Source organism: Heptranchias perlo, chromosome 34 (assembly GCF_035084215.1).
Source record: "Heptranchias perlo isolate sHepPer1 chromosome 34, sHepPer1.hap1, whole genome shotgun sequence".
In the NCBI taxonomy this organism is placed as follows: Eukaryota; Metazoa; Chordata; class Chondrichthyes; order Hexanchiformes; family Hexanchidae; genus Heptranchias; species Heptranchias perlo.
The window spans coordinates 1,009,905-1,035,841 of record NC_090358.1 but is presented as its reverse complement, the minus strand read 5'-3'; the positions used below and the strand labels follow the sequence as shown (position 1 = coordinate 1,035,841).

At 41.7% G+C, this 25,937-nt stretch overlaps 1 protein-coding gene across 11 annotated transcripts in view; it reads right to left on the bottom strand.

Moving 5' to 3' along the window:
• Positions 1-25,937, bottom strand: part of gabpb1 (GA binding protein transcription factor subunit beta 1) — a 60,163-nt gene that overhangs the window by 8,517 nt on the left and 25,709 nt on the right. For 4 of the 11 annotated variants that reach the window (XM_067971219.1, XM_067971218.1, XM_067971220.1 and 1 more), the window contains exons 6-9: positions 25,101-25,217; positions 15,779-15,886; positions 10,779-10,961; positions 10,228-10,343 (exon numbers count right to left, since the gene is read on the bottom strand). In XM_067971219.1, the coding sequence (XP_067827320.1) occupies positions 10,228-10,343; positions 10,779-10,961; positions 15,779-15,886; positions 25,101-25,217 (524 nt within the window). Of the gene's footprint in view, positions 1-6,352; positions 7,533-7,944; positions 8,132-10,227; positions 10,344-10,778; positions 10,962-15,778; positions 15,887-25,100; positions 25,218-25,937 lie in introns of those variants that run through there. The other 7 variants (XM_067971222.1, XM_067971223.1, XM_067971224.1 and 4 more) reach the window with 7 other exon arrangements.

Below are 25,937 nucleotides of genomic sequence, written 5' to 3'. Positions count from 1 at the left end.
CACTATACATAAAAGAAAGTCATTCCTAACTCTACAAAGCATTATCCAGACTGCATCTGCATTAAGTTTCAGGGTCACTACACAAGGACATACAGGCAGCAGAAAGTTCATAAAAGGGGGAACAAGGATGGTTTCAGGTTAAAGGAGGTCAATTTATTAAGGAAGAGGGAAAAAGACACATGTTGAAGGGGTGGAACAATCCAAGTTTTTATTATAAAGGATGGATGTGGCTGCCAAATACAATGACTGTAGACACAAGTAAGAAAAATAGGGTGGTAATAGTAGGGGACTTTAACTTTCCCAACATTGACTGGGACAGCCATAGCATTAGGGGCTTGGATGGAGAGAAATTTGTTGAGTGTATTCAGGAGGAATTTCTCATTCAGTATGTGGATGGCCCGACTAGAGAGGGGGCAAAACTTGACCTCCTCTTGGGAAATAAGGAAGGGCAGGTGACAGAAGTGTTGGTGAGGGATCACTTTGGGACAAGTGATCATAATTCCATTAGTTTTAAGATAGCTATGGAGAAGGATAGGTCTGGCCCAAAAGTTAAAATTCTAAATTGGGGAAAGGCCAATTTTGATGGTATTAGACAGGAACTTTCAGAAGTTGATTGGGAGAGTCTGTTGGCAGGCAAAGGGACGTCTGGTAAGTGGGAGGCTTTCAAAAGTGTGTTAACCAGGGTTCAGGGTAAGCACATTCCTTATAAAGTGAAGGGCAAGGCTGGTAGAAGTAGGGAACCTTGGATGACTCGGGAGATTGAGGCCCTAGTCAGAAAGAAGAAGGAGGCATATGACATGCATAGGCAGCTGGGATCAAGTGGATCCCTTGAAGAGTATAGAGATTGCCGGAGTAGAGTTAAGAGAGAAATCAGGAGGGCAAAAAGGGGACATGAGATTGCTTTGGCCGATCAGGCAAAGGTGAATCCAAAGAGCTTCTACAAATACATAAAGGGCAAAAGGGTAACTAGGGAGAGAGTAGGGCCTCTTAAGGATCAACAAGGTCATCTATGTGCGGAACCACAAGAAATGGGTGAGATCCTGAATGAATATTTCACATCGGTATTTACGGTTGAGAAAGGCATGGATGTTAGGGAACTTGGGGAAATAAATAGTGATGTCTTGAGGAGTGTACATATTACAGAGAGGGAGGTGCTGGAAGTCTTAACGCGCATCAAGGTAGATAAATCTCCGGGACCTGATGAAATGTATCCCAGGACGTTATGGGAGGTTAGGGAGGAAATTGCGGGTCCCCTAGCAGAGATATTTGAATCATCCACCGCTACAGGTGAGGTGCCTGAAGATTGGAGGGTAGCAAATGTTGTGCCTTTGTTTAAGAAGGGCGGCAGGGAAAAGCCTGGGAACTACAGACCAGTGAGCCTGACATCTGTAGTGGGTAAGTTGTTAGAGGGTATTCTGAGGGACAGGATCTACAGGCATTTGGAGAGGCAGGGACTAATTAGGAACAGTCAGCATGGTTTTGTGAGAGGAAAATCATGTCTCACGAATTTGATTGAGTTTTTTGAAGGGGTAACCAAGAAGATAGATGAGGGCTGTGCAGTAGACGTGGTCTACATGGACTTCAGCAAAGCATTTGACAAGGTACCGCATGGTAGGTTGTTACATAAGGTTAAATCTCATGGGATCCAAGGTGAGGTAGCCAATTGGATACAAAATTGGCTTGACGACAGAAGACAGAGGGTGGTTGTCGAGGGTTGTTTTTCAAACTGGATGCCTGTGTCCAGCGGTGTGCCTCAGGGATCGGTGCTGGGTCCGCTGTTATTTGTTATTTATATTAATGATTTGGATGAGAATTTAGGAGGCATGGTTAGTAAGTTTGCAGATGACACCAAGATTGGTGGCATTGTGGACAGTGAAGAAGGTTATCTGGGATTGCAACGGGATCTTGATCAATTGGGCCAGTGGGCCGATGAATGGCAGATGGAGTTTAATTTAGATAAATGTGAGGTGATGCATTTTGGTAGATCAAATCGGGCCAGGACCTACTCCGTTAATGGTAGGGGGTTGGGGAGAGTTATAGAACAAAGAGATCTAGGAGTACAGATTCATAGCTCCTTGAAAGTGGAGTCACAGGTGGATAGGGTGGTGAAGAAGGCATTCAGCATGCTTGGTTTCATTGGTCAGAACATTGAATGCAGGAGTTGGGATGTCTTGTTGAAGTTGTACAGGGCATTGGTGAGGCCACACTTGGAGTACTGTGTACAGTTCTGGTCACCCTATTATAGAAAGGATATTATTAAACTAGAAAGAGTGCAGAAAAGATTTACTAGGATGCTACCGGGACTTGATGGTTTGACTTACAGGGAGAGGTTAGACAGACTGGGACTTTTTTCCCTGGAGAGTAGGAGGTTAAGGGGTGATCTTATAGAAGTCTATAAAATAATGAGGGGCATAGATAAGGTCGATAGTCAAAATCTTTTCCCAAAGGTAGGGGAGTCTATAACGAGGGGGCATAGATTTAAGGTGAGAGGGGAGAGATACAAAAGGGTCCAGAGGGGCAATTTTTTCACTCAAAGGGTGGTGAGTGTCTGGAACGAGCTGCCAGAGGCAGTAGTAGAGGCGGGTACAATTTTGTCTTTTAAAAAGCATTTGGACAGTTACATGGGTAAGATGGGTATAGAGGGATATGGGCCAAGTGCAGGCAATTGGGACTAGCTTAGTGGTATAAACTGGGCGACATGGACATGTTGGGCCGAAGGGCCTGTTTCCATGTTGTAACTTCTATGATTCTATGATTCTAAGGAAACTACCACTTAAAATCACTGATTCCTTCTCATCAAAGGCCATTAAACCATGGCACCAACTATACCCTGGACAATGAACAAGTCAATGAAGCATTTAAAAAGAGAGAAATTTCTGATTCAATAGGCATGAATGTGGAGAAAGACAGAAAAGTTTTGTGCGAGTCCTGAACATGGACATAAAACGGGGTGGGAAGGGAGCAGGCAAAAGAATCCCTGTGTTTGCTACTTGCAGCAAAATTTTAAACTGTTCTCTGTAACTGGTTTACAAATTTTACTAACAACAAAAAGACCAGATCTAGTCCCCAAAGTAAATTAAATTGACCAAGTGGCCTTTTCTCATTCCTAGCCTACGTTGAGAATTCCAAAACATTTTTTCTATCCCCATGCATTATAATAACTCCTGATAAACCGAATGCAGTACTTTTAGCCGCACTCTGCTCGTGAATCTTGTTTGCCCAAATTGTGCACTCTACCATGTTTAATGACCAAGTTATACAGACACCTTCAGTATAACAGGTTACAGAAATATTTCAACAATCTACCAAAATACAACAAATTGTAAGAACAGAATGAATTTTTTTTAGTACAATCTTCTAACAGCTCCCCCAATGTTCTGGAGAAGTCAACACACCACGAGTTGTAGAGCCAATCGCACAAGATCCCAGGTTCAATTCCTGGTGAATTTGCTGAGGTCAGGCTGGCAGTTCACAAGATAAATGTAGATGGCGAAGGTCAATCAGCCCAGCTCAGCACAGCCATCCAAGAAAGACAATTCCATCATAACCTCCTACAGTTTCTTTAATTATTTCAGAGTTTTTGCCTTCACTGCTCTACTTGGAAGTCCATTTCCATGTGTTGGTCGCTCTTCCTGACATCAACCCGAAATTTGTCTTTTTCTAGTTTGAACCTGCATCCCCTTGTACTATATCAAGTTTAGTTTGAGGTAATGTTACAGCTCTACTGTTCCTAAATTATTTATCTCTATATGGTCACCTTTCAGTCATCTCCTTTAAAAGACTATTAAACCCAAGTTTCTCTCATCTTTCCTCATAACAGAGTCCTCTGACCCAGTGGATGTCTTGTTCTCAACCACCTGCAGGGCTTGATTGTCTTTTGTGTCCCAGAGCTGGACACAATCCTCAAGGTAAGATGTGACCAGAACACAGAGTGAGAATGGCTTCCCCCCACTGGTCTTCTACTGTTTTTCCTATATAGTTCAGCATTCACTTGGGATGCTACAATTGGCCAAAGGGCCTTGGACTATAAAGGGTTTCCAGTTCTGGAAGGAATGGATGTTGAGATGAAGGCAGGACAGGCTCAGCAGAGTGCCCTCTATGACCGAATAGGTTGCCGACACTCATTGTTCAGGTTCACAAAGGACGAATGGCCAATTGGGTGAGGTATTGGAGGGCTGACCCATACCACTGCAAGGGTCAATGAATTCAGGAGGGGGAATAAACAAAACCAAAAACCTGTTAAAAGTAGGCAACAAATTGCACAATACAAAAGTTATATCTTAGTCTGAATATGTCTGATCAATAGAATATACTAGTGAACTAAATTTAACAAGCAGATTATACCATAAGAGATAGGAGCAGGAGTAGGCCATTCGGCCCCTCGAGCCTGCTCCACCATTTAGTGAGATCATGGCTGATCTGACTCCACTCCACCTCAACTCCACTTTCCCGCCTTTTCCCCATATCCTTTGACTCCCTTGCTGATCAAAAATTTGTCTAACTCAGCCTTGAATGTATTCAATGACTCGGCCTCCAAAGCTTTTTGGGGTAAAGAATTCCAAAGATTCACGACCCTCTGGGAGAAGAAATTTCTCCTCATTTCTGTCTTAAACTAGCAACCCCTTATTCTGAGACTATGCCCTCTAGTTTTAGATTCCCCCATGAGGGGTAACATCCTCTCAGCAGCTACCCTATCAAGTCCCCTCAGAATCTTGTATGTTTCAATAAGATCTCTCATTCTTCTAAACTCCAATGAGTATAGACCCAACCTGTTCAATCTTTCCTCATAAGACAACCCTTCCATACCCGGAATCAACCTAGTGAACCTTCTCTGAATTGCCTCCAATGCAAGTGTGTCCTTCCTTAAATATGGGCACCAGAACTGTACGCAGTACTCCAGGTGTGATCTCACCAGCACCCTGTGCAGTTGTAGCATGACATCCCTGCTTTTATACTCCATCCCCCTAGAAATAAAGGCCAATATTCCATTTCCCTTTCGGATTATCTGCTGCACCTGTATGTTGACTTTTTGTGTTTCAAGTATGACACATTGACTACAAATGGCCTAAAGGTCACTACAACCTAATCTGGTGAAAAATAATGCAAGTACTATTTCCTGAACTGCCAAATAGTTAGTTACTGGTAGCTCCTCCTTCTCATTTGTTTGTGTGTTTATTATTTCAAAATGATTGACGAGGTTCATACAGCACGAGAGCAGATATTTTGTCTGTGATGTCACAGAAAAGGGGATTACAAAGTTCCTCCCCCCACCGACTCTGTGAAAGGGACACAGTTCTGAAGAGGAGCTTCAATAAAGTTGGCAGAATATATTTTCTCCCAGAGGTTGTTTCCCTTGGCTGGAGAAGGGGGCATAGTCGCAGGATAAGGGGTCGGCCATTTAAGACCAAGATGAGGAGGAATTTCTTCACTCAGAAGGTTGTGAATCTTTGGAATTCTCTACCCGAGGGCTATGGATGCTCAGTTGTTGAGCATATTCAAGACTGAGATCGACAGATTTTGGACACTAAGGGAATCAAGGGATATGGGGATCGGGCAGGAAAGTGAAGTTGAGGTAGATCAGCCATGATCTGGCAATGGCGGAGCAGGCTCGAGGGGACGTATGGCCTACTCCTGCTCCTATTTCATATGTTCTTATATTCTTTTCAAAGTATGGGAAACAAATGGAGGATTGAGACAGAACAAATTTTCCCTTGAAGACAAGAGGTGTTTAGAGATTTACACAACCCTAAAATTCTGCTGTGCAAATATTATGTATTAAAATAAACAGGCTAATATCTCCCATTAGAAAAATGAAACAAGGAATTTCAGACACATTCCTATACTAATTCCTGCAGCATAATTTCAAGAGGGTCGAGCTTTAACTAAAGATATCACCCAAAGGAACTAAGAGCCCAGGGAGAGGCAATCACTACCAATTAGCAACAATGAAAATCCAATAAAATTGTGGTCAATTTGGATGGTCAAAACCAACTGTGTATTAGAATTGGTTTTAAAGCCTCATAATCCTCAATTCTGATCACATAATGGTCATTTGTATAATCCATAATTATAGGAAACATGAAAATGGATAGGCAATGGGAATCTGTGCAATTTAATGTAGAAAATGCACAAGCTTCTAAGAAAATATACATTGAGAAGGATAAATATAGTTTATATTTTAAAACCACAGGAAATCTGAAACAGTTGACAGAAACGGAGGGCATTTTTACAGGTGTCAGTTTATGAAGGCTTCATGCAGAGAAAGGAGCTTTGGTGGAGAAATGTCTGTCTACTACAGATATAAGTGTCCAAAGATCTTATTCTTCATATTTTTTAAATATGACAAAGAAAAAAAAAGAAAAAAAACCTTTATTGCATAAATGTTCCTAACAGAAACACATCAAGTTTCCCCTCTGAAAACAGTAAGAAGGAAACCAGGCAACACGATGTGAATGATATTTATGTAAGTCATTTGGAACTGCAAAACAGTCCCTACCTGAAAAAAACAAAGGTCACCTCAACAGATCTTGGGTATTTTGTTTAAAATTCCCAAAGCACCCTCAGAGGACAATGCAGTAAGCTGCCACCTCTCACAGCTCTCTATCCTGCCTCCCCATCCCATCTATACATTCAAATAAATCAAATTGCTTACTAATTATTGAAGCTCATATTGTCAGCTATGGTGAGTTTAGGAGATAGCATCTTACTAAAAAGAACTCTACAACCTTGCTTTGAAATGCATAATAATTAGGACGAGATTTCAGAGCTAAATCCACTAACAAAAAACGCTGTGTGAAATTAAAAACAGAATGAAAAACAGAACTGAGCTTTTGTTCATCAGTTTGGGATCAGTAGATTGAGGGCACGGCCTGCTTCCTACCCCACAACTACTCGTGCAGAGTTGGATTGCAGTTGGAATCATTAATATTTGAAAAGAGCAAGTACAAAAATTTTTTTTTTTTTAAAAAGTGTCTATAATAAAAATTTCTGTTTTCTTCAGACTGATAACAGTTACTAAGATAGTCTTTGTAAGTAAGTAAACACCCAAATGAGTGGGAATTTGGGGCTAATTTTGTGTTTATTAAAAAAAAATTCAAGTCACCCTGTCTTTATCCAGAGAAATAAAAATATATATTTTTCCACTTTCAAACAGCATTAAAGAGCACCTTAGCATCTAGGACTCTTCATATTTAAACATAATTTATCTTTTTTTTTGTTACACAAAAGCATTGAATTGACGGGGCATTTGAGAAGCCGGCGATACACATTTCAAGTCTCCCAAATAAGTAAGACTTGTATTACACAGCTTACTCCAACGTAGATCAGCAATTTGAAATACCAATGCAAATACGTCTAGGTTTTAATTAAAAAAATTATTTTATTGGCCTTCCTTTGCTCTGCTTCTTTTGGTAAATCTTGCCATTTTAATTTCCTCCATTCTTCTAAGTACATCACTGTGTTTGCTCTAATTCATGCTCCTTTTCCATTAGATTAACCAGGAGTGTTTGTGTATTTAACATCTCACTGTGAACCTAAAACAACAACAGAATCACAAATTAACGTCATGATCTTCGATTAGCTTTTACAAAAGCATCATTGGGGCAAGACTGGGGTCACACCAACTGCACCCATTTCTCTCATTCAGAGATGTTTGAATTTTCTTGTGTCTAAAATAATTTTAGATGGAAAAAGTAAAATGAATTAATTTAACTGCTTGACAAAGTTAGAGAAGTTTACAATAAATAAATTTGATCCAGATTATCCATGACTAATACCAGCAGAAAGTGCACTAACTCATCCAATCAGTAAATTAAAAGAATAAATTTCTATTTAAAATGCAGAAGATGCCATCAGAATTTAGCTCCTGACAAAAATATATATATTTTTTTAAAAACTGTTTCACCTGCAGTGAAAGCCAGTTTAAAGTCAACTTTTTCAGCTTACCCAATAGCTGCTCTGGGGAGATGGTGAAACAGCTTTTGTTTCCAGATGATTTGTTTGGAAGGCATCTGCTGCTGGTTGAACTGTAAGACGGTCCCAGCTGGGACAGCAAGGAAGGTATCACAACTGGCATCAGCACCCTGTGCTTGGGAAGGAAAAAACAGCCAAGATTCCTGTCCAGTAACTCCTGCTGGAAAGTGCATGTGTGGATGAGGCCAGGATTGTGAAATCCCCCCTCTCCTAAAGTCCAATGGCCAGCCAGGACTCTCCCCAGACTCAACCATGAAGATTGATCATTTGTGCAGCGCCACCCCGCCCAGTCAGGAACGGCGCCCGGAGCGCCACCCCGCCCAGTCAGGAACGGCGCCCGGAGCGCCACCCCGCCCAGTCAGGAACGGCGCCCGGAGCGCCACCCCGCCCAGTCAGGAACGGCGCCCGGAGCGCCACCCCGCCCAGTCAGGAACGGCGCCCGGAGCGCCACCCCGCCCAGTCAGGAACGGCGCCCGGAGCGCCACCCCGCCCAGTCAGGAACGGCGCCCGGAGCGCCACCCCGCCCAGTCAGGAACGGCGCCCGGAGCGCCACCCCGCCCAGTCAGGAACGGCGCCCGGAGCGCCACCCCGCCCAGTCAGGAACGGCGCCCGGAGCGCCACCCCGCCCAGTCAGGAACGGCGCCCGGAGCGCCACCCCGCCCAGTCAGGAACGGCGCCCGGAGCGCCACCCCGCCCAGTCAGGAACGGCGCCCGGAGCGCCACCCCGCCCAGTCAGGAACGGCGCCCGGAGCGCCACCCCGCCCAGTCAGGAACGGCGCCCGGAGCGCCACCCCGCCCAGTCAGGAACGGCGCCCGGAGCGCCACCCCGCCCAGTCAGGAACGGCGCCCGGAGCGCCACCCCGCCCAGTCAGGAACAGCGCCCGGAGCGCCACCCCGCCCAGTCAGGAACGACGGAAAACTGGAGCTAATACAAGGAATTAATTATAAACCTTCCACCAAAAGAAAAACAATTTTCTTAGAGCGGAGGACAGTGATTAAATCCAAAACACTCCTCCTCTCCAATGTTCAATTACTGGCCGGTGACATCCAGTTATGAATGCTCAGTTCTGCCTTCTTTTTAGTCCCGCCAGAAATACAGGTACTTTCTGGGCAAGCCCATAATATGCGGGATGGCTCGTGAATAGGCGAGTATACTACAATCCAGTGTGAATGAGGGAAACACGTCGAGCGACTTACTTCCCTCATTTATGCTCCGAAAAATGCTGTTTGCCGGGACCGCTGCAAACTGCTTGTCTCCATTGTTACTGGGCCCAGGGGTCAGGGTGCAATTCTCAAATTCAAAAGTCATTTGCAGAGAATAATCAGTTGCATTGCCGAAACTAGAAGCAGCAAGAGGCCATTTAAAAAATGTTTGATGTTGCGTTCTGGATCCCACGGCCCTGCTAGCAAATGCTGCAGCAAAGGACCACCTCATCCTGCTCAGATGGGCAGCCCAGAAGCACCAGAAACCACACAGGCTGGAGCCCATCCAAAATATACTGCTGGAATTGAATTGACCTGACCGTAAGATCTGAGATTTCGGCTCTGCTCCAGATCCACCAACCCCTGCGAAGCCTTCCTGGGAATTTCAGAGACTAGGTGTTCCTAATCAACCACTTTTAACAATGTGTTATGGAAACATGGCCACTTCTTTCAGGATCGTGCTCATATCATGCAGCAGTTTAATCTCAGATATGAAGAGAAGTTTATGGAAATTGCTTCCTAATGGGAGCCACAGTGTTCAGTTTTGGTTCTTCCCTTTCCCAGGATCCTGCTCTCTCAGTCCGAGAAGTGCGTGCAATATTACAGAGCTGTGCTGGTTGGGTGTAGGATCTTATACCCCTTAATGTGTTACCATAAATAGCAAGTGTTTGCAGAGCATATTCCAACTCCGATATTTGTTATCACGCACTTTGATGTGCAAGACAACAGTTAAGTGAGAAGTTTCTAACCATTCTTTAACTCTATGAAGAAAACAGATTACGTGTGACCTTTAGTTGAGGGAATGTTAAACGGAGTCTCGACAGTGAAGAAAATGATGGTTAGAGACAGCGGTGTATGTAACAACAGTGACATTTCTGCAATGGTCACATTCCAGCCAATATGGCACCATGAGATACTAGTGGAAAAGAACCACTCACTGGGGTGCTTCAGATAATAAATAAAGCAAATAGCTGATTAACAGATTTGGCACCAACCAGTACTTTAAACAAGACTGTACCTCTGCCTGCAACAACTGATCTTTTGTACACCTACCTCGATTTCTGTGGTGTCAGCGTGATTTTCAATTATCTCCACACACCTTCTCTTCATCACTGGCTCTTCAGTGATCACCGTCTCTTCAGCAATGTCAGTTGCTGGGACAGTCAAAACTAGGGCACAGAGAAACATGTTAGACAGGACAAAAACAACCAGGAACAGAATTTGCAGAAATCTTGTACTAAAAAACAAAAATGGTTGTGAGCTTCAGATCAGCTGAACTGCACCTCAGTATATCAAGTATTTGGAGTTAATTTAAACATTTGATGTGCAGAGTGATCAATATCATCTCTATAACAAAATTCTCTAACAAAAAATATTAAAATGTATTTATTTTTGATATCAGAAAGTGTAGCCACACAAAGTTCTGCATGTTATCTTTAATTGAATGTGTAGGAGTGAATGTGATGCACCTGCACAATTACCCTGGAAAGTTCAGGCTTGTAATATTTACCATACCTGTATGGCCAAAGAAAGAATACTGGGAAATGAATAAACACAATCAGCTTTCACCCACGCTAGTATTTTATGAATTAATTACACTTTACCTTGTTGTCCGTCCTGCATGGTCACAATGATTGGTTGATTCATGCTGTCACTGGCTGCCTGTAGGTTGCTTAGTTGGATATCATCAGTTACTATGGTAATCACTTGCTGCCCTCCACTGCTGACGACCTGTTGAATAGCACTATCCACCGAGTCTGCTGTCACTACCTCTTCTGTGGCAACTGCTGAATGAAAGGCAAATTAATATTTCTCTTTTAACCCTGAATTTTGGAAATCAATGTTTTCCACTTCAGATCTCAGTAGGTAGTAAGCAATACTCAAATCTTAACAATTCTTTTGATAAAGTTGAAAGATTTTCCCAAGATCCAGAAGGCTATTAGGCGACTGGCTACTAAGTCTCGGTCAATCCTGCTTCTAAAGCATTCACTAGGAAGTACGGAAGAATGGATTGACTAGAATTCCAATGTACTTCACCACAGAGAGGAATTCTATGACAAGAATGTCCACTTTGCATGTACGGTAAAAATAATAACTGGGAGACAACGAATCAACTTGAGTGCTGCCTTCCGTGACTAATATTTCTCTTACATTCCTGCAAGGTGCTCCTTATTCTTCTTCCTTCACAACAGCCTTATCACAAAACTGTGAACTAGTCTGTGGGTGCACCGGACAGGCACACGCACACCAAGTTGCCATCGTTTTGTAGATTTAACAGAACCTGAAACCAGGAGCTCCATGTGACTTCATCAACAAGTGTCAAATGGTCATTCACACTTTGACTGTTACAGGTAGATTTTCCTAAAGGGTCAACTTTTTACCGCATTGGCACCAAGTTTGGAAAAGAATCTAAAACCCATGAAAGGCTTCAAAGAGTTGATCTTAAGGACAATGTCTCAGCCAGAAAACAATTATGGTTAATTTTAACAAATTTTGCTTTAGTTGGGCTACTTCACTCACTCAAGCTGATCTGGGATAATGAAGCAAATTTAAAAGTATATTCCAAAGAGATGAAGATAAAAATGAAGTGTGCCATTCATTTAAAAATAATAATGATTCTTTTGGGGCGTCAGCGATAGAATTAATGTTAATGAGAATATTTTACATCACAATGAATATCACTCATTTTGTACCTGGAGAGAGGGATAACATTTTTCTATTATCAGTGACACAGTACTGCAGCACACTGTACTGCAGCACACTGTACAGCAGCAACACACAGTACTGCAGCACACTGAGCAGCAACACACTGAGCAGCAACACACTGAGCAGCAACACACAGTACTGCAGCACACTGAGCAGCAACACACAGTACTGCAGCACACTGAGCAGCAACACACAGTACTGCAGCACACTGAGCAGCAACACACAGTACTGCAGCACACTGAGCAGCAACACACAGTACTGCAGCACACTGAGCAGCAACACACAGTACTGCAGCACACTGAGCAGCAACACACAGTACTGCAGCACACTGAGCAGCAACACACAGTACTGCAGCACACTGAGCAGCAACACACAGTACTGCAGCACACTGAGCAGCAACACACAGTACTGCAGCACACTGAGCAGCAACACACAGTACTGCAGCACACTGAGCAGCAACACACAGTACTGCAGCACACTGAGCAGCAACACACAGTACTGCAGCACACTGAGCAGCAACACACAGTACTGCAGCACACTGAGCAGCAACACACTGAGCAGCAACACACAGTACTGCAGCACACTGAGCAGCAACACACAGTACTGCAGCACACTGAGCAGCAACACACAGTACTGCAGAATAGTAAGACATAGGTTCAAGCCGATAATCTTCCCAAGCTGCTGAGGGAAGCACCGAGTAAGGGGAAAGGGCAGGGGAGCAGGACTATCCTCTGTAACCCGGCCCATCAAAATATTTCACCCTATAGTCCTCAGGTAGGTGAAATAAACAAACTACAATCACTACATAAAAAGTTACTCAACACGCATCCAAAAAGCAGGAAAATGTTAAAGCAAACAATTATAATTTCTGGACAAGCAATCTTCCCCTCGTCAAGCATACTACTGGCTTTCCACGATCTGGTTCTCAAACTCATAGAATGCTGGCTGCTGCCAGTATCGTTCTGCTCTTGACATCTACCAAAGTTTACAAAATGAAAAATATTAAACATATCAAAAATTCATTTGAATATAGTCCAGTGAGCAGTTGAAATGGACAGCCTTTCTGTTGAAGCTTTCTATTTAAAAATAGGCTATTTTAGACACAAACGCAGACGTCAATCGCTGTGCCATTGAACTGAACAAGAGAGATAATCAAACATTTATTTCTAGGGTTACAATATGTAACGACAAATAGTTCAATCGTTCTCAGTTATTTATTAAAGAATATTTGTTATCCAGGCAGGCCAATGGAGATTCTTAAACTGATGTGCACTCCTCTATATTTTGATTAGATGCCCTCTCTAACTTTAAAGCTTCAAAAATCCATCTCGGTGGAGGGTGTTCATCAGTAGAAAGTGAATTCTATCCATCTTTTGCAACACTAGTCATCCCTTTATTTATTCTTTTATTTTGTTCCTTTTGTACTCTAGTCTAACAACAAATTCCAGAAAATTGAACATTTTAATCAGTTCTGAAAGTAATTTTGAAGCTTCATTCACAAAGACAAAGTAAGTTTCTTCAGAGGTAGCAGTAATATCGCACCAGAACTCTGGCGATGGAACAAAATGTTTAAAGAAGCAATAGCCTTGCAGAGTTTAAGTTGCATTCATTTAATGCAAAATAGCAACATTACCAATTTAATTCTCCTAAAACTATAAAATGTAAAAGTTAACAAAAAAGGTACACAGACAAATGTTTTATCATTCAATCTCCCTCTCCCTCGCACATCATACATGGGGCCCAGGGAGCCTTCTCATAAGCATCTTACGCATTGGTCTGCAATCAGCTACTAGCTGGTGCATAAGAGCAGCCTACATTTAAAAGTATCTCAATAAGGCAGCAAGTGCCTGAGGCATACTGACCAGGAAAGTCCCAGGTTTAACCCCACTCTGTGTTGAGTTAGCTGATCTGTGAGGTGGTACTAAAAACATTCTAACCAGCCTCAGTACCCTAGTTCAGGTGGGGGGAGGGGTGAAAAGGAGAAGTGTCCAGGGTTTGTTCAGACGTGAATCTCCTATGGTCAAACAGCCTGCAAACATTCACTTTCAGCTCACAGATAAAGAACTGCTACTTAGAGAAGAAACCAGAGACCATTGCCTACAGAAATATACCCCAAATTAAGTCAGTGTCTTCAGGAGAGGAGAAAACTGTCAGAAAGAGAGATATCACAATATACTAAGAATCCCAGAAGGAAAAACAGAAAGGCAGAGTATTATTTAATGGTGATAGATAGGGACATGTTAATGTACAAAGGGACCTGGGTGTCCTTGTACACCAGTGACTGAAAGCAAACATGCAGGTGCAGCAAGTAGTTAGGAAGGCAAATGGTATGTTGGCCTTCATTGCAAGAGGATTTGAGTACAAGAGCAAGGATGTCTTACTGCAGTTATACATGGCCTTAGTGGGATCACATCTGGAGTATTGTGTACGTTTTGGTCTCCTTACCTAAGAAAGGACAGACTTGCCATATAGAGGGAGTGCAGCGAAGGTTCACCAGACTGATTCCTGGGATGGCAGGACTGTTGTATGAAGAGAGATTGGGTCGACTCGGCCTGTATTCACTCGAATTTAGAAGAATGAGAGGATCTCATTGAAACATATAAAATTCTGACAGGGCTCGACAGGCTGGATGCAGGGAGGATGTTTCCCCTGGCTGGGGGGGGGGGGGGGTCCAGAATGAGGGGTCACAGTCTCAGGATACGGGGTAAGACATTTAGGGCTGAGATGAGGAGAAATTTCTTCACTCAGAGGGTGGTGAACCTGTGGAATTCTCTACCACAGAAGGCAGTGGAGGCCAAGTCACTGAATATATTTAAGAAGGAGACAGATAGATTTCTAGGTACAAAAGGCATCAAAGGGTATGTGGAGAGAGCAGGAATATGGTATTGAGATAGAGGATCAGCCATGATCATTTTGAATAGCGGAGCAGGTTCGAAGGGCCGAATGACCTATTCCTGCTCCTATTTTCTATGTTTCTAATGATCCCGATTTGAAGCTCCTGGAAAAATTACAAAACCATATTCCTGCCCAAAACTGTTATACAATCATAACTCTGTAGCCTACTTCAATAAGACAATGAATCAACATTCCATAGTGCTGCACCCAGGAGTGGGATATGGATTCATTTGCATAATCCCCCATGAAGCAGCTTCCTGATCTTGGCCCGAAATGACACGGAGCAATGTTGCTTGCTTTGTGCTTATCCTAGAAACTAGTTCGAGGCTACACTGGTCTGCAATTCTGAAACACCCACTCTCCAACAGCAACCTGTATAGCAGCTTCAGGAGTGGGACATCTCTGTACAGTTTATTTTAAGATCCAGCAGGTTTCAGGCTAGAATAGTGGACCACAACTAATTAAATTTCACTTCATGCCGAAACATATGACAAAGTAAAGCACAAGAACTGCTGGATCATCACAATCTCCTGCTTCGATCTTACCTCATGCTTCAATTAGCCCTCTGTTCCAGTTCTGCACCATAACCTCTAACAGATCATTTATTTTTAATATCAATTTAACAAATACTGTAACTATTTTTTTCAAACAGTAAGTCTGCTACTATCTCAGTCACACAAAGCTTTATTCCTCCCCCCTGCTCAGATTGAAAAAGGGGGTTTGGGGGGGAACTTCCCTCTCACCAATACTAACATTTTCAGTAATATAGCACTTTGTAACCAAGAGTCTCACCAATAAGAGGCATTTTGTGGACATAATTGAAGGTGACATTCATACTAGCCTAGTCTGTTTTTGAACAAAATATCAGAGATAAGCAAGTCTGCTTTGAAAGAACCTCAAGATCAGACACTGGGCTGGATGCAGATGAGACAATGATTGCTTTCATCTCGCTAATACCACCCCCACTTATTTCTTAAGTGCAGAGCCTGCCAATCATATTTACTCTCAAAGTGGGGTCCATTCAGTTCTGAAACAGCTGGCACATAGTTGTCCTCATCATTCCAAACTCTGGTATTCGCAAACGAAATGCAAGCCCTTCTGTAATTCCTCACTGTGTAAAAACCAAGGGATGGGTTAGGTCATCTTCCACATGTTACAAGACTAAGTGAAGTAACCTAGATTGTCAGGACTAACATCCTTTTCTAAAACTACCTGCAGCAGTTTTTATTATTTAAGGATTACCACAAAACAATGCTACAATACTACTTTAGATTCTTATTTCTCATATATACTCAGAAGATTACACTTTGAGGCAGTCAAATCTAATCATGTTCATTTAAAATGTACCATGTGTAACACAAATAGGTGCAGGAGAAAATGACATTTTAGTAGAAATTGTTTTACTGAATATAGTAATAAAATATCTAACTCAAGGGAGGGAGAGTGAGAAGCAGAATACATCGAGTCTGAACTCTGTCATTAATGTTGTTTTCTCAGATATAGCTTCAAACATTACTTCTTTTGTTATGTGGATATATGCAGAAGAACTAAATTCAGGTAGGTGGGCTAGATTGTTACACAAAGGCTAAGATTGCCATCATATAATGTCTGGTCATTTATTCTATGGTATTAAACAGTAAGAAACCCAGAATATAGATTATACACATGTACAAAGCATCTTAAAAGCTTCCAACAGTTAACACTAAATTCAGATGGTCCCTTTCAAGTCACAAGAGGACAGTTTTGTATCACAAAGCCAAAAGCTTTGTGTGAACAGATCTTCCCCCTCCAAGATACAAACTTAGCCACTAAAACACTATGATCCGAATAGACTCCTAGCACCAGGATCTCAATTACTCATTATTTTCCACAAGTACTGTCTTTTTTTTTAAATTGCTTACTATTGTAGCCAAGAAATAGTGAGAAGGTAACCATGTACAAGGAGTTCTTACCGATGTTAATCTAGTCCCATACTCCGACCATTCTAAGGGAATGAATATTGAGAGCAACTGTTCCAATTCCTTCAGCATATTGTGGGTACAATATTGAAGGCACAATATTGAAGGCTGGCTGTTATGGTACAGGAAGCTGCACTACTAACTCCATTTCTGCTAAATGTAGCCTGCATTGCTGAAGTTCATTAATAAAGGCAAATAACCCTACATTATTTTTATTACATTTCTATTGATGACTGCAGCAGTTCAACAAGCAGGCCCACCACCACCTTCTCAGGGCAACTAGGGACGGGCAATAAATGCCGGCCTTGCCAGCGACGCCCACAGCCCCAGAATAAAAAATAAAACTTACTTCGGTCATTCACTGAATCAGTAAACCAGAATCATTATAATTCACTAGTTAATGACATCCATAAAGCCATTCTATTTATAGTTTAGTCTAATAAGGGAAGAGGCAGGGCTGGGTCTAGTTGTAAGAAATGAAATAGGGGAACTAGGTAATGTAAGGGCAAGGTAACAATTAGCTTTGATATAAAAATTTGAAAAGGAGATGGAACAGTCAAAGGATAAAGGTACTTGATTTGGGGAAAAAAAGCTAATTTCCAATGACATAAAAAGGTAAATAGCTTAGCTAAACTGTAAAGAAAAACTGAGGAACTAAGACAATGAATAAGCAATGCAAAATGTTCAAATAGGAGGAGATGATTAGGGTGTGGACCAGGCATATTGGTGGAACTCAAAAGTGGAAAAGGCACTAGGTCCTGATGCCCGCATCCTACAATGCTGAGTGAAGTCAGAGAGGAAATAGCAGAGGCTCTGACCATAATCTTTCAAACATCCTTGGATATAGAAGTTGTGTCAAAGGATTGGAAGGTTGCCAAGGGGAGATAAGGAATGAACCAGATAGCCATAGAAAAGTCAACCAAACATCAGTAGTGGGTAAGCTTCTTGAGGCCATAATAAAGTGAGTATCTCACCTAGAAAAACTGAGATTTGTAAAATACAAGTCATGTCTAAGAAATGTAATCAAGTTCTTTGAGGAAATAACAGTAAATTGATAAAGGAAGTGCAGTGGATGTTGTGTGTATGGATTTTCAAAAGATGTTTAAAAGGTGTCACATAGGAGGCTTGTTGATCAGAGACATGTGGTATTAAAGGGAATGTGGCATTAAAGGGAATGTGGCATTAAAGGATAAGAAGTTGGCCAAAGGACAGAAAACAGTGGTTAATGGATATAAACAGTGGTTAATGGATATAAACAGTGGTTAATGGATATAAACAGTGGTCAGTGGTGGGCCCACTGCTCTTTGCAATACTTAATGACCTGAATGAGTACACGGAGTGCAATTTGCATACAACACATAACAGGAAGCAAGATTGTGCTCCCACCAGCAAAATGTTTTTGTATTGGCTTTCAACAAACTACCTCGAACACATAACCTGCATACAACACGCTGGAAGCACATTGCTAGTATCCATTATGTTACTGGTCCAATAGTTTTTCTTTTAAAACTTGTAACTACTACTTCTGCCGTTTAATGATCCTGCAACCTTCATTTCCACCACTGGAAATTTAAAAGGAAAAACAGGAACCCAACTAAGTTTCCTTTTAGTAAATGGACATGCTCAGGGTTGGGAAAAGTGCACAGCAATGAAATCAAAGGAATAAGTAACTTTGGGTCTTCAGGCCCTGAGGCATCTCAGTACCCAATAAACAATCGGACTATCGACAGAACACCCACTCCTCCCGATAAGACGTGCATTATGAAGCCACCCAATTATGCACTCTGCAAAATAGGAGTCACTCACATTACACCATAGAATGGTTACAGCACAGAAGGAGGCCTTTCCGCCCATCGAGCCCATGCCGGCAATTTGTAAGAGCAGTCCAGTTAGTCCCATTCCCCTGCTCTTTCCCCTCAGCCCTGTAAATTTTTTCCCTTCAAGCATTTATCCAATTCCTTTTTGAAAGCCACGAATGAATCTGCTTCCACCACCCTTTCATGATGTGGAGATGCCGGTGATGGACTGGCAGTCCATCACCCTTTCAGGCAGTGCATTCCAGATCATAACCACTCGCTGCGTAAAAAAGCTTTTCCTCATCACCTTTGGTTCTTTTTCCAATCACCTTAAATCAGTCCTCTGGTTCCCGGCCCTTCCGCCAATGGGAACAGTTTCTCTTTATTTACTTTATCTAAACCCTTCATGATTTTGAACACTTCTATCAAATCTCCTCTCAACCTTCTCTGCTCTAAGGAGAACAATCCCAGTTTCTCCAGTTAATCCCTGTAACTGAAGTCTCTTATCCCTGGAACCATTCTAGTAAATCTCCTCTGCACCCTCTCTAAGGCCTTCACATCCTTCCTAAAGTGTGGTGCCCAGAATTGGACACAATACTCCAGTTATGACCGAACCAGTGTTTTATAAAAGGTTCATCACTTCCTTGCTTTTGTACTCTATGCCTCTCTTTATAAAGTCCAGGACCCCGTATGCTTTTTTAACCACTTTCTCAACCTATCCTGCTACCTAAAAAGATTTGTGCACATATACCCCCAGGTCCCTCAGTTCCTGCACCCCCTTTAGAATTGTACCATTTAATTTATATTGCCTCTCCTCGTTCTTCCAGCCAAAATGTATCACTTTGCACTTCTCTGCAATATATTTCATCTGCCATGTGTCTGGCCCATTCCACCAGCCTGTTTTTGTCCTCTTGAAGTCCATCACTATCCTCCTCACTGTTTACTACACTTCCAAGTTTTGTGTCATCTGCAAATTTTGAAATTATGTCCTGTATACCCAAGTCCAAGTCATTACGTGTTTGATGTAGTGTACATGGATTTTAGCAAGGCTTTTGACAAGGTCCCACATGGCAGGCTGGTCAAAAAAGCAAAAGCCCATGGAATCCAAGGGAAAGTGGCTAGCTGGATCCAAAATTGGTTCAGTGGCAGAAAGCAAAGGATAATGGTTAACTGGTGTTTTGGTAACTGGAAGGCTGTTTCCAGTGGGGTTCCGCAGGGCTCAGTACTAGGTCCCTTACTTTTTGTGGTATATATTAATGATTTGGACTTGAATGTGTGGGGCTTGATCAAGAAGTTTGCAGATGATACAAAAATTGGCTGTGTGATTGATAGTGAGGAGGAAAGCTATAGACTGCAGGAAGATATCAATGGACTGGTCAGGTGGGGAGAAAAGTGGCAAATGGAATTCAATCCAGAAGTGTGAGGTAATGCATTTGGGGAGGGCAAACAAGGCAAGGGAATACACAATAAATGGGAGGATACTGAGAGGTGTAGAGGAACAAAGGGACCTTGGAGGTGAATGTCCACAGATCCCTGAAGGTAGCAGGACAGGTAGATAAGGTGGTTAAAAATACATACAGGATACTTTCCTTTATTAGCCAAGGCATAGAATATAAGAGCAGGGAGGTTATGCTAGAACTGTATAAAACACTGGTTAGGTCACAGCTCGAGTACTGTGTACAGTTCTGGTCACCACATTACAGGAAAGATGTGATTGCACTAGAGAGGGTACAGAGGAGATTTACAAGAATGTTGCCAGGGCTGGAGAATTTTAGCTATGAGAAAAGATTGGATATGCTGGGGTTGTTTTCTTTGGAACAAAGGAGGCTGTGGGAATATTTAATTGAGATATATAAAATTATGATGCAACTAGATAGAGTGGATAGGGAGGACTTAGTTCCCTTAGCAGAGGGGTCAGTGACCAGGGGGTATAGATTTAAAGTAATTGGTAGAAGGATTAGAGGGGAGCTGAGGAGAATTTGTTTCACCCAGAGGGTGGTGGGGGGTCTAGAACTCAATGCCTGAAAGGGTGGTAGAGGCAGAAACCCTCAACTCATTTAAAAAGTACCTGGATGTGCACTTGAAGTGCTGTAACCTACAGGGCTACGGACCAAGTGCAGGAAAGTGGGATTAAGCTGGATTGCTCTTTCTTGGCCGGCACGGACACAATGGGCCAAATGGCCTTCTTCTGTGCCGTAACTTTCTATGATTAATATATCGATAAAAGCAGTGGTCCTAATCAAGGTTCCCTCTAATTCTTTTCAGCCATGTGTGGAATGAATTTGGGTTTGTGCATCGATATAAAGGCTGTGCGCCACCGTAAAAAAAATCACATTGAATAGAACATCTTTAGAAAACATTATTCAGGGTAAATAACAAACAGAACAAATTTACAAAATAATGGATAATTTTAACAATTTAATGTTATATTGGCTGAAATTTATATAATATGAAATGGATTTCTTAAGTTGCACTAGGATTAAGCAGGCCATTATATTGTATTAAAAATTATCTGATGGGAACGATTCCAATCAGCTTTTTGTTGACTCAGCTTAATGACTCTGATTCAAACTGAAATAAATCGTGTGCAATCAGAATTTTTAAATTGAGTCAAATACAAAACAGCTGTCAAATCAGTCAGTGTGAATTTGGGGACAGGGAACAGTTTAATTATAGCTCCCCTCAACACCGCACCCCCCCCTCCATGGCATCCTCAACAGGGTTTTAAAAAATGATTGCATTACAATTGCACATCTTGCAGGTCTCATTAGTTTTGGCTGCCTCTAAGGCAGGCAGCAGTTTGGTCATGAAGAAACTGAACTGAGGGAGGCAACGGACAAAGATAAAAAAAGACAATCCTTGGGGCAACTGAGGGCTTTTGGATAGCAGTTGAATAAAACAATTTAAATGAACTTCATTGTTTTGATTACAATGTACCAACGTGATTGGAAAGTATATTGTAGAAGGATCTTTAATAACAGTATTATACATAATCGGTCAGAATTACTTAATTTGGAAATTGATAAACGATTATTGCAATATGCCAGGTAATTTGGGTTCATTTGTAACAAAAACCATTAATTGCATTTACCGCTGACCCGCACTAGACGCCAACATCTGCAGTACATCACTCCCTCACTGCAAAATTAATTGGTAGCTGATGTCACCTCAGCAGCGTCTCCAGAGAGCACTGGTTTGGTGCGCAGTTGGAATTATGACGTGTGCGGCACATAAACTGCTGTGCAGCCGCGCACAGCTTAGAGGGAACAGCGGTCCTAGTACCGACCCCTGGGGAACACCACTGGATACCTTCTTCCAGTCTGAAAAACAACTGTTCACCACTACTCTGTTTCCTGTCACTTAGCCAATTTCATATGCATGCTGTCACTGCCCCTTTTATTCCATGGGCTTCAATTTTACTGACAAGCCTATTATGTGGCACTTTATCAAACTCGTTTTGAAGGTCCATATACATACCAACCATCGCATTGCCCTCATCTACCTTCTGTTACCTCATCAAAAAACTCAATCAAATTAGTTAAACATGATTTGCCTTGAAAAAAAAATCTATGCTGGCTTTCCTTTATTAATCCACATTTGTCCAAGTGATTATTAATTTTATCCCGGATTATCATTTCTAAAAGCTTCCCCACCACTGAGGTTAAACTGATTGGCTTGTAGTTGCTGGGTTTATCCTTACACCTTTTTTTTTTGTAACAAGGGTGTAACATTTGCAATTCTCCAGTCCTCTGGCACCACCCCCGTATCTACGGATGTTTGGAAGATTATGGCCAGTACCTCCTCTATTTCCACCCTCACTTCCCTCAGCAATCTAGGATGCATCCCATCCAGACCAGGTGACTTATCTACTTTAAGTACAGCTAAGCCTTTCTACTACCTCCTCTATAAATTTTTAAATTCATGACTATAAACAATTTCTTCTCCCATATAACCTACACCTGGAGTGCATCTTCTTTGATTAAGAATCTTTTAAGCAACTATAATAGGAGCATTTAAGAAGCATGACATCAGCCTTTGCAGCAGCAGGACGAGGTCAAGCCAACTAGATTCTTCACTCGTTTTCCAGTCCAAAGAACAACTGAACACGTAAAATCACCCACTTGTAAGCATGAACGTGACATGGCTCATTTTCCATGTGTACAGTCTCTTAAAATAATTATCAAGCCCCCGGAGGAAAATTTAGGTCTTTGTTTGTTTTTCGCTCTGCACAATAACGGAGCAACTGCCCCCAAAACCGGAACAGTAATGCCAGTAATATCACAGTGAGTGCAGAATCGCAATCATATTTTCAGGTTAAACCACCGAACAGAAGGCAGGTGCTGCTCTGCAGATGTTGAAGCACCTTCTGAGGCTCCTGCAGACAGCATTGACAAAGGCCTAGGAGCTGTCGTCTGTCAACCACGAAATATGTGGGATGTGAAGCCAATAGAAAAAAAGCTTAAAAACTGTAACAATATAAACATTGAGTTTCTTAATTAGGATAAGAAAAAACAATATTGAAATGATTTACATGTTATTTAATGACACAAAAAGCTTACCTCAAAGTTAAAGGGAAACATTTTCAGTGCACTACTCCACCCCACCATCTGTCTTTTATGAAAGCTCAACTTTGAATTTACCACCAGGACTCCAGTCTAATAATTACTTCATTGCTAATTTGTGACAGCTATTTCACATTAAATTTCACTGCCATCACTAGCAAGGGTCACCAAGGAACAGTGACGAATAATGGGAGTTTGACACCGATTATTTCTAAAAAGGAGATTCCTTTTGAAAACATGTAGCTGAGACTCAGTGTTGGTTAACTGAAAATGCAGAGGATCAGCACATTTTTACAACAGGAATGGCAGATTTCAATCAATCCATATGAAAATAAGGTAGAACCAGAGCTCAGTATTAACAGCAGTGTAGTGTAACACGGAGTTGCTGTCTGAGGTTCCTAATCAAAGTGTGGTATCAGTGAAAGTGAGATTCGAAGCACTGTTCTTTTTTTTACATTTTGTTGCTTCAAGGTGACTGCAATCCCCTCAGGTTAAAATGCTCAATTCTGATAAATGAGATGCATTGTGTGTGGTTTAACATTTTAGAATTTAGTGTTCAGTGGATAAGGATAGGATTGGGCTTCACATTAGAATGGTATAATGAACATTGATCAGGAAAGATCATTTGAGGAATTGTCAATTAAATTACTTAGGGTAAAAAGTCCCATTGAGGGGTAGTGTGGGATGTACAACATCAGGCTGATGGACTCTCACCTGAAATACTCAATGATATCCCAGACTCTACTGGAGGCACTTTTATCTTTCTGAAGTGCCAGTGAAGGCAAATGTTACTGCCACCATCAACCAGTCACTAATATAAACGACCCAATCTGACAGCAGTGCAGACCCAGATGTTTGTCAGTGTAGTGGTCTGCCATTAGATCTGCTGCTTCCACAGCTGGCCCACTAAACGCACAGAGATGGCTCGATTCCAGCCTTGATGAGAGTGTCATGATGTATGTCACTAGGCCATGATGTTGCTGACATTTTCAAAATATCACAATGGGTGCACTAGCTCAATAAAAAAGTCCACCGAACATAATGAAAAGTAGGATGTAAAGCCTCCTTGGCTCGGAGAGGGTTGACAGACAGGTAATTTTTACAAACACCCATCTGTCTGAATCAGCATGGCATGGTGCCTATGGGCAAGTTTCCATCTTTCGCTGCGACCTTGAGTGTGGCACTGAATGGGTAATATAAATGGGCAAGAGTGGTGCTTAGAGTGAGAGACTGCATAGCTCTCCCAAGGCTAGATTAAAACCTTAGTAAGATACAAGTGGCTTGATATTCACACTGCCCCTACCTTAAAAGCTTATAAATGTTAAATCCTGGGTAAACTAGAAGATGGAGGGAAAAGTAGCCCCGACTGATTGAACAATAGCTGCACCAATGTGTCTCTCAACAACATTTCTGACAATGGAAGATACTGCAAGTCGAACCACACTTATCGCCTTGCTACTCAGGTCAGATGTGGTGATGCCAGTGAGTTATAGAATGTTCAGTGGGTCAGGTTAAGTGTACAAACGTTCTGCTTTTGCTCCCTACAGAAAAGCATCATCCTATTATTTATCTAAATCTTAAAAACCTTGAATCTGGAAACAATTTAGTCTTTACCTTCTTAATAAATCTTCATTAATAGTAAAGGAAAGGATGAATGGAGGAGGTACAAGGAAATGGATGGCACAACATGGTCTCTACAGCACAAAACACAAATGCCTGAAGTGGCACTATTGTAATCACTTCCACTTCCAAAAGTCTGTCTGCATTGCTGAAGTGAAAACTTCATTATTTAGTGTTTGTTGGATTAAAAAATAAAATGCAATTAAAAATGGAGTTGGAGAGGGATTCTATGCGCTGATGAGATGTGTTGCCAAGTTTCTGTAGCCCTGTGAGAAGCAGAACACTGGTGAAAGTATCACTTTCATTGCATAAGGATTTTAAACACATTTTCTAGGTAAGCAGTGCACCCTGAATGGTTTAGCAGAATGATAAGCAGCTGTTTTCCTAACCTGGTGCTTCAATTGAATGTGTCAATGGTGCTGATGCTTCTGCCAAGGCAGCTAACGTAGCCAACACCGATGTAGAGGAATTCCCAAATTGTACTGTAGAAACGCCCAAAGAGTCTCCTAAAATTAAAAAACAAACCTGACACACCATTCCTCAGGTTACTATGCACTTATGCACTGTTCACTGTGCACTGTTTAAAATGCTGTTAAACACTTAACAGTACTGAAACAGAAATCATCTTTAGAATGTTGTTTAAAAAAATCTCAAACTTGATGGAGTTTTATTCCAAGTACTTTTAAAATTAAAATAATAATGAACTGCAAGTCAACTTTATAAATTCAATTAATTGGGCAATCACCTTCATACATTGCGATGGATTAAGAAGCAGGGCCACATTAAAAAAAAAATCAGAATCAAACTGCAGAAATCTGATGTGGTTTAACAGTTTTATTTCATTATTAGTAGGTTTTTTGAGCACAAGGGAAAGGATGTTAGTGCTGGGGAATGGAACAATTCCTGATTTCAGGCATCCAGTGTCAGCATGGCAGGGTGGGAGAGGGGGGCAGCTGTCCAGAAAACTGCTAGTTAAAATGGTGTGGGCTGCAAACAGTTTGGGAAGTTCCCAAATGCAATTTTAACCCCCTCCCTCCTACCAGGTTGAGCTGGCATAAAATCGAGGCGAAGGTAACACTCGATTTATTGGATCCTTACAGGCCAGTTGAATGGCCATTTAAATGAAACCTTTGCTGTTGAAAGTCTAATAGCATTTCTTAAAATCCTAACATTTATTATGCATAACAAAAAATACAACCTCACAAAAGGAAAATTAAATCTGGGTC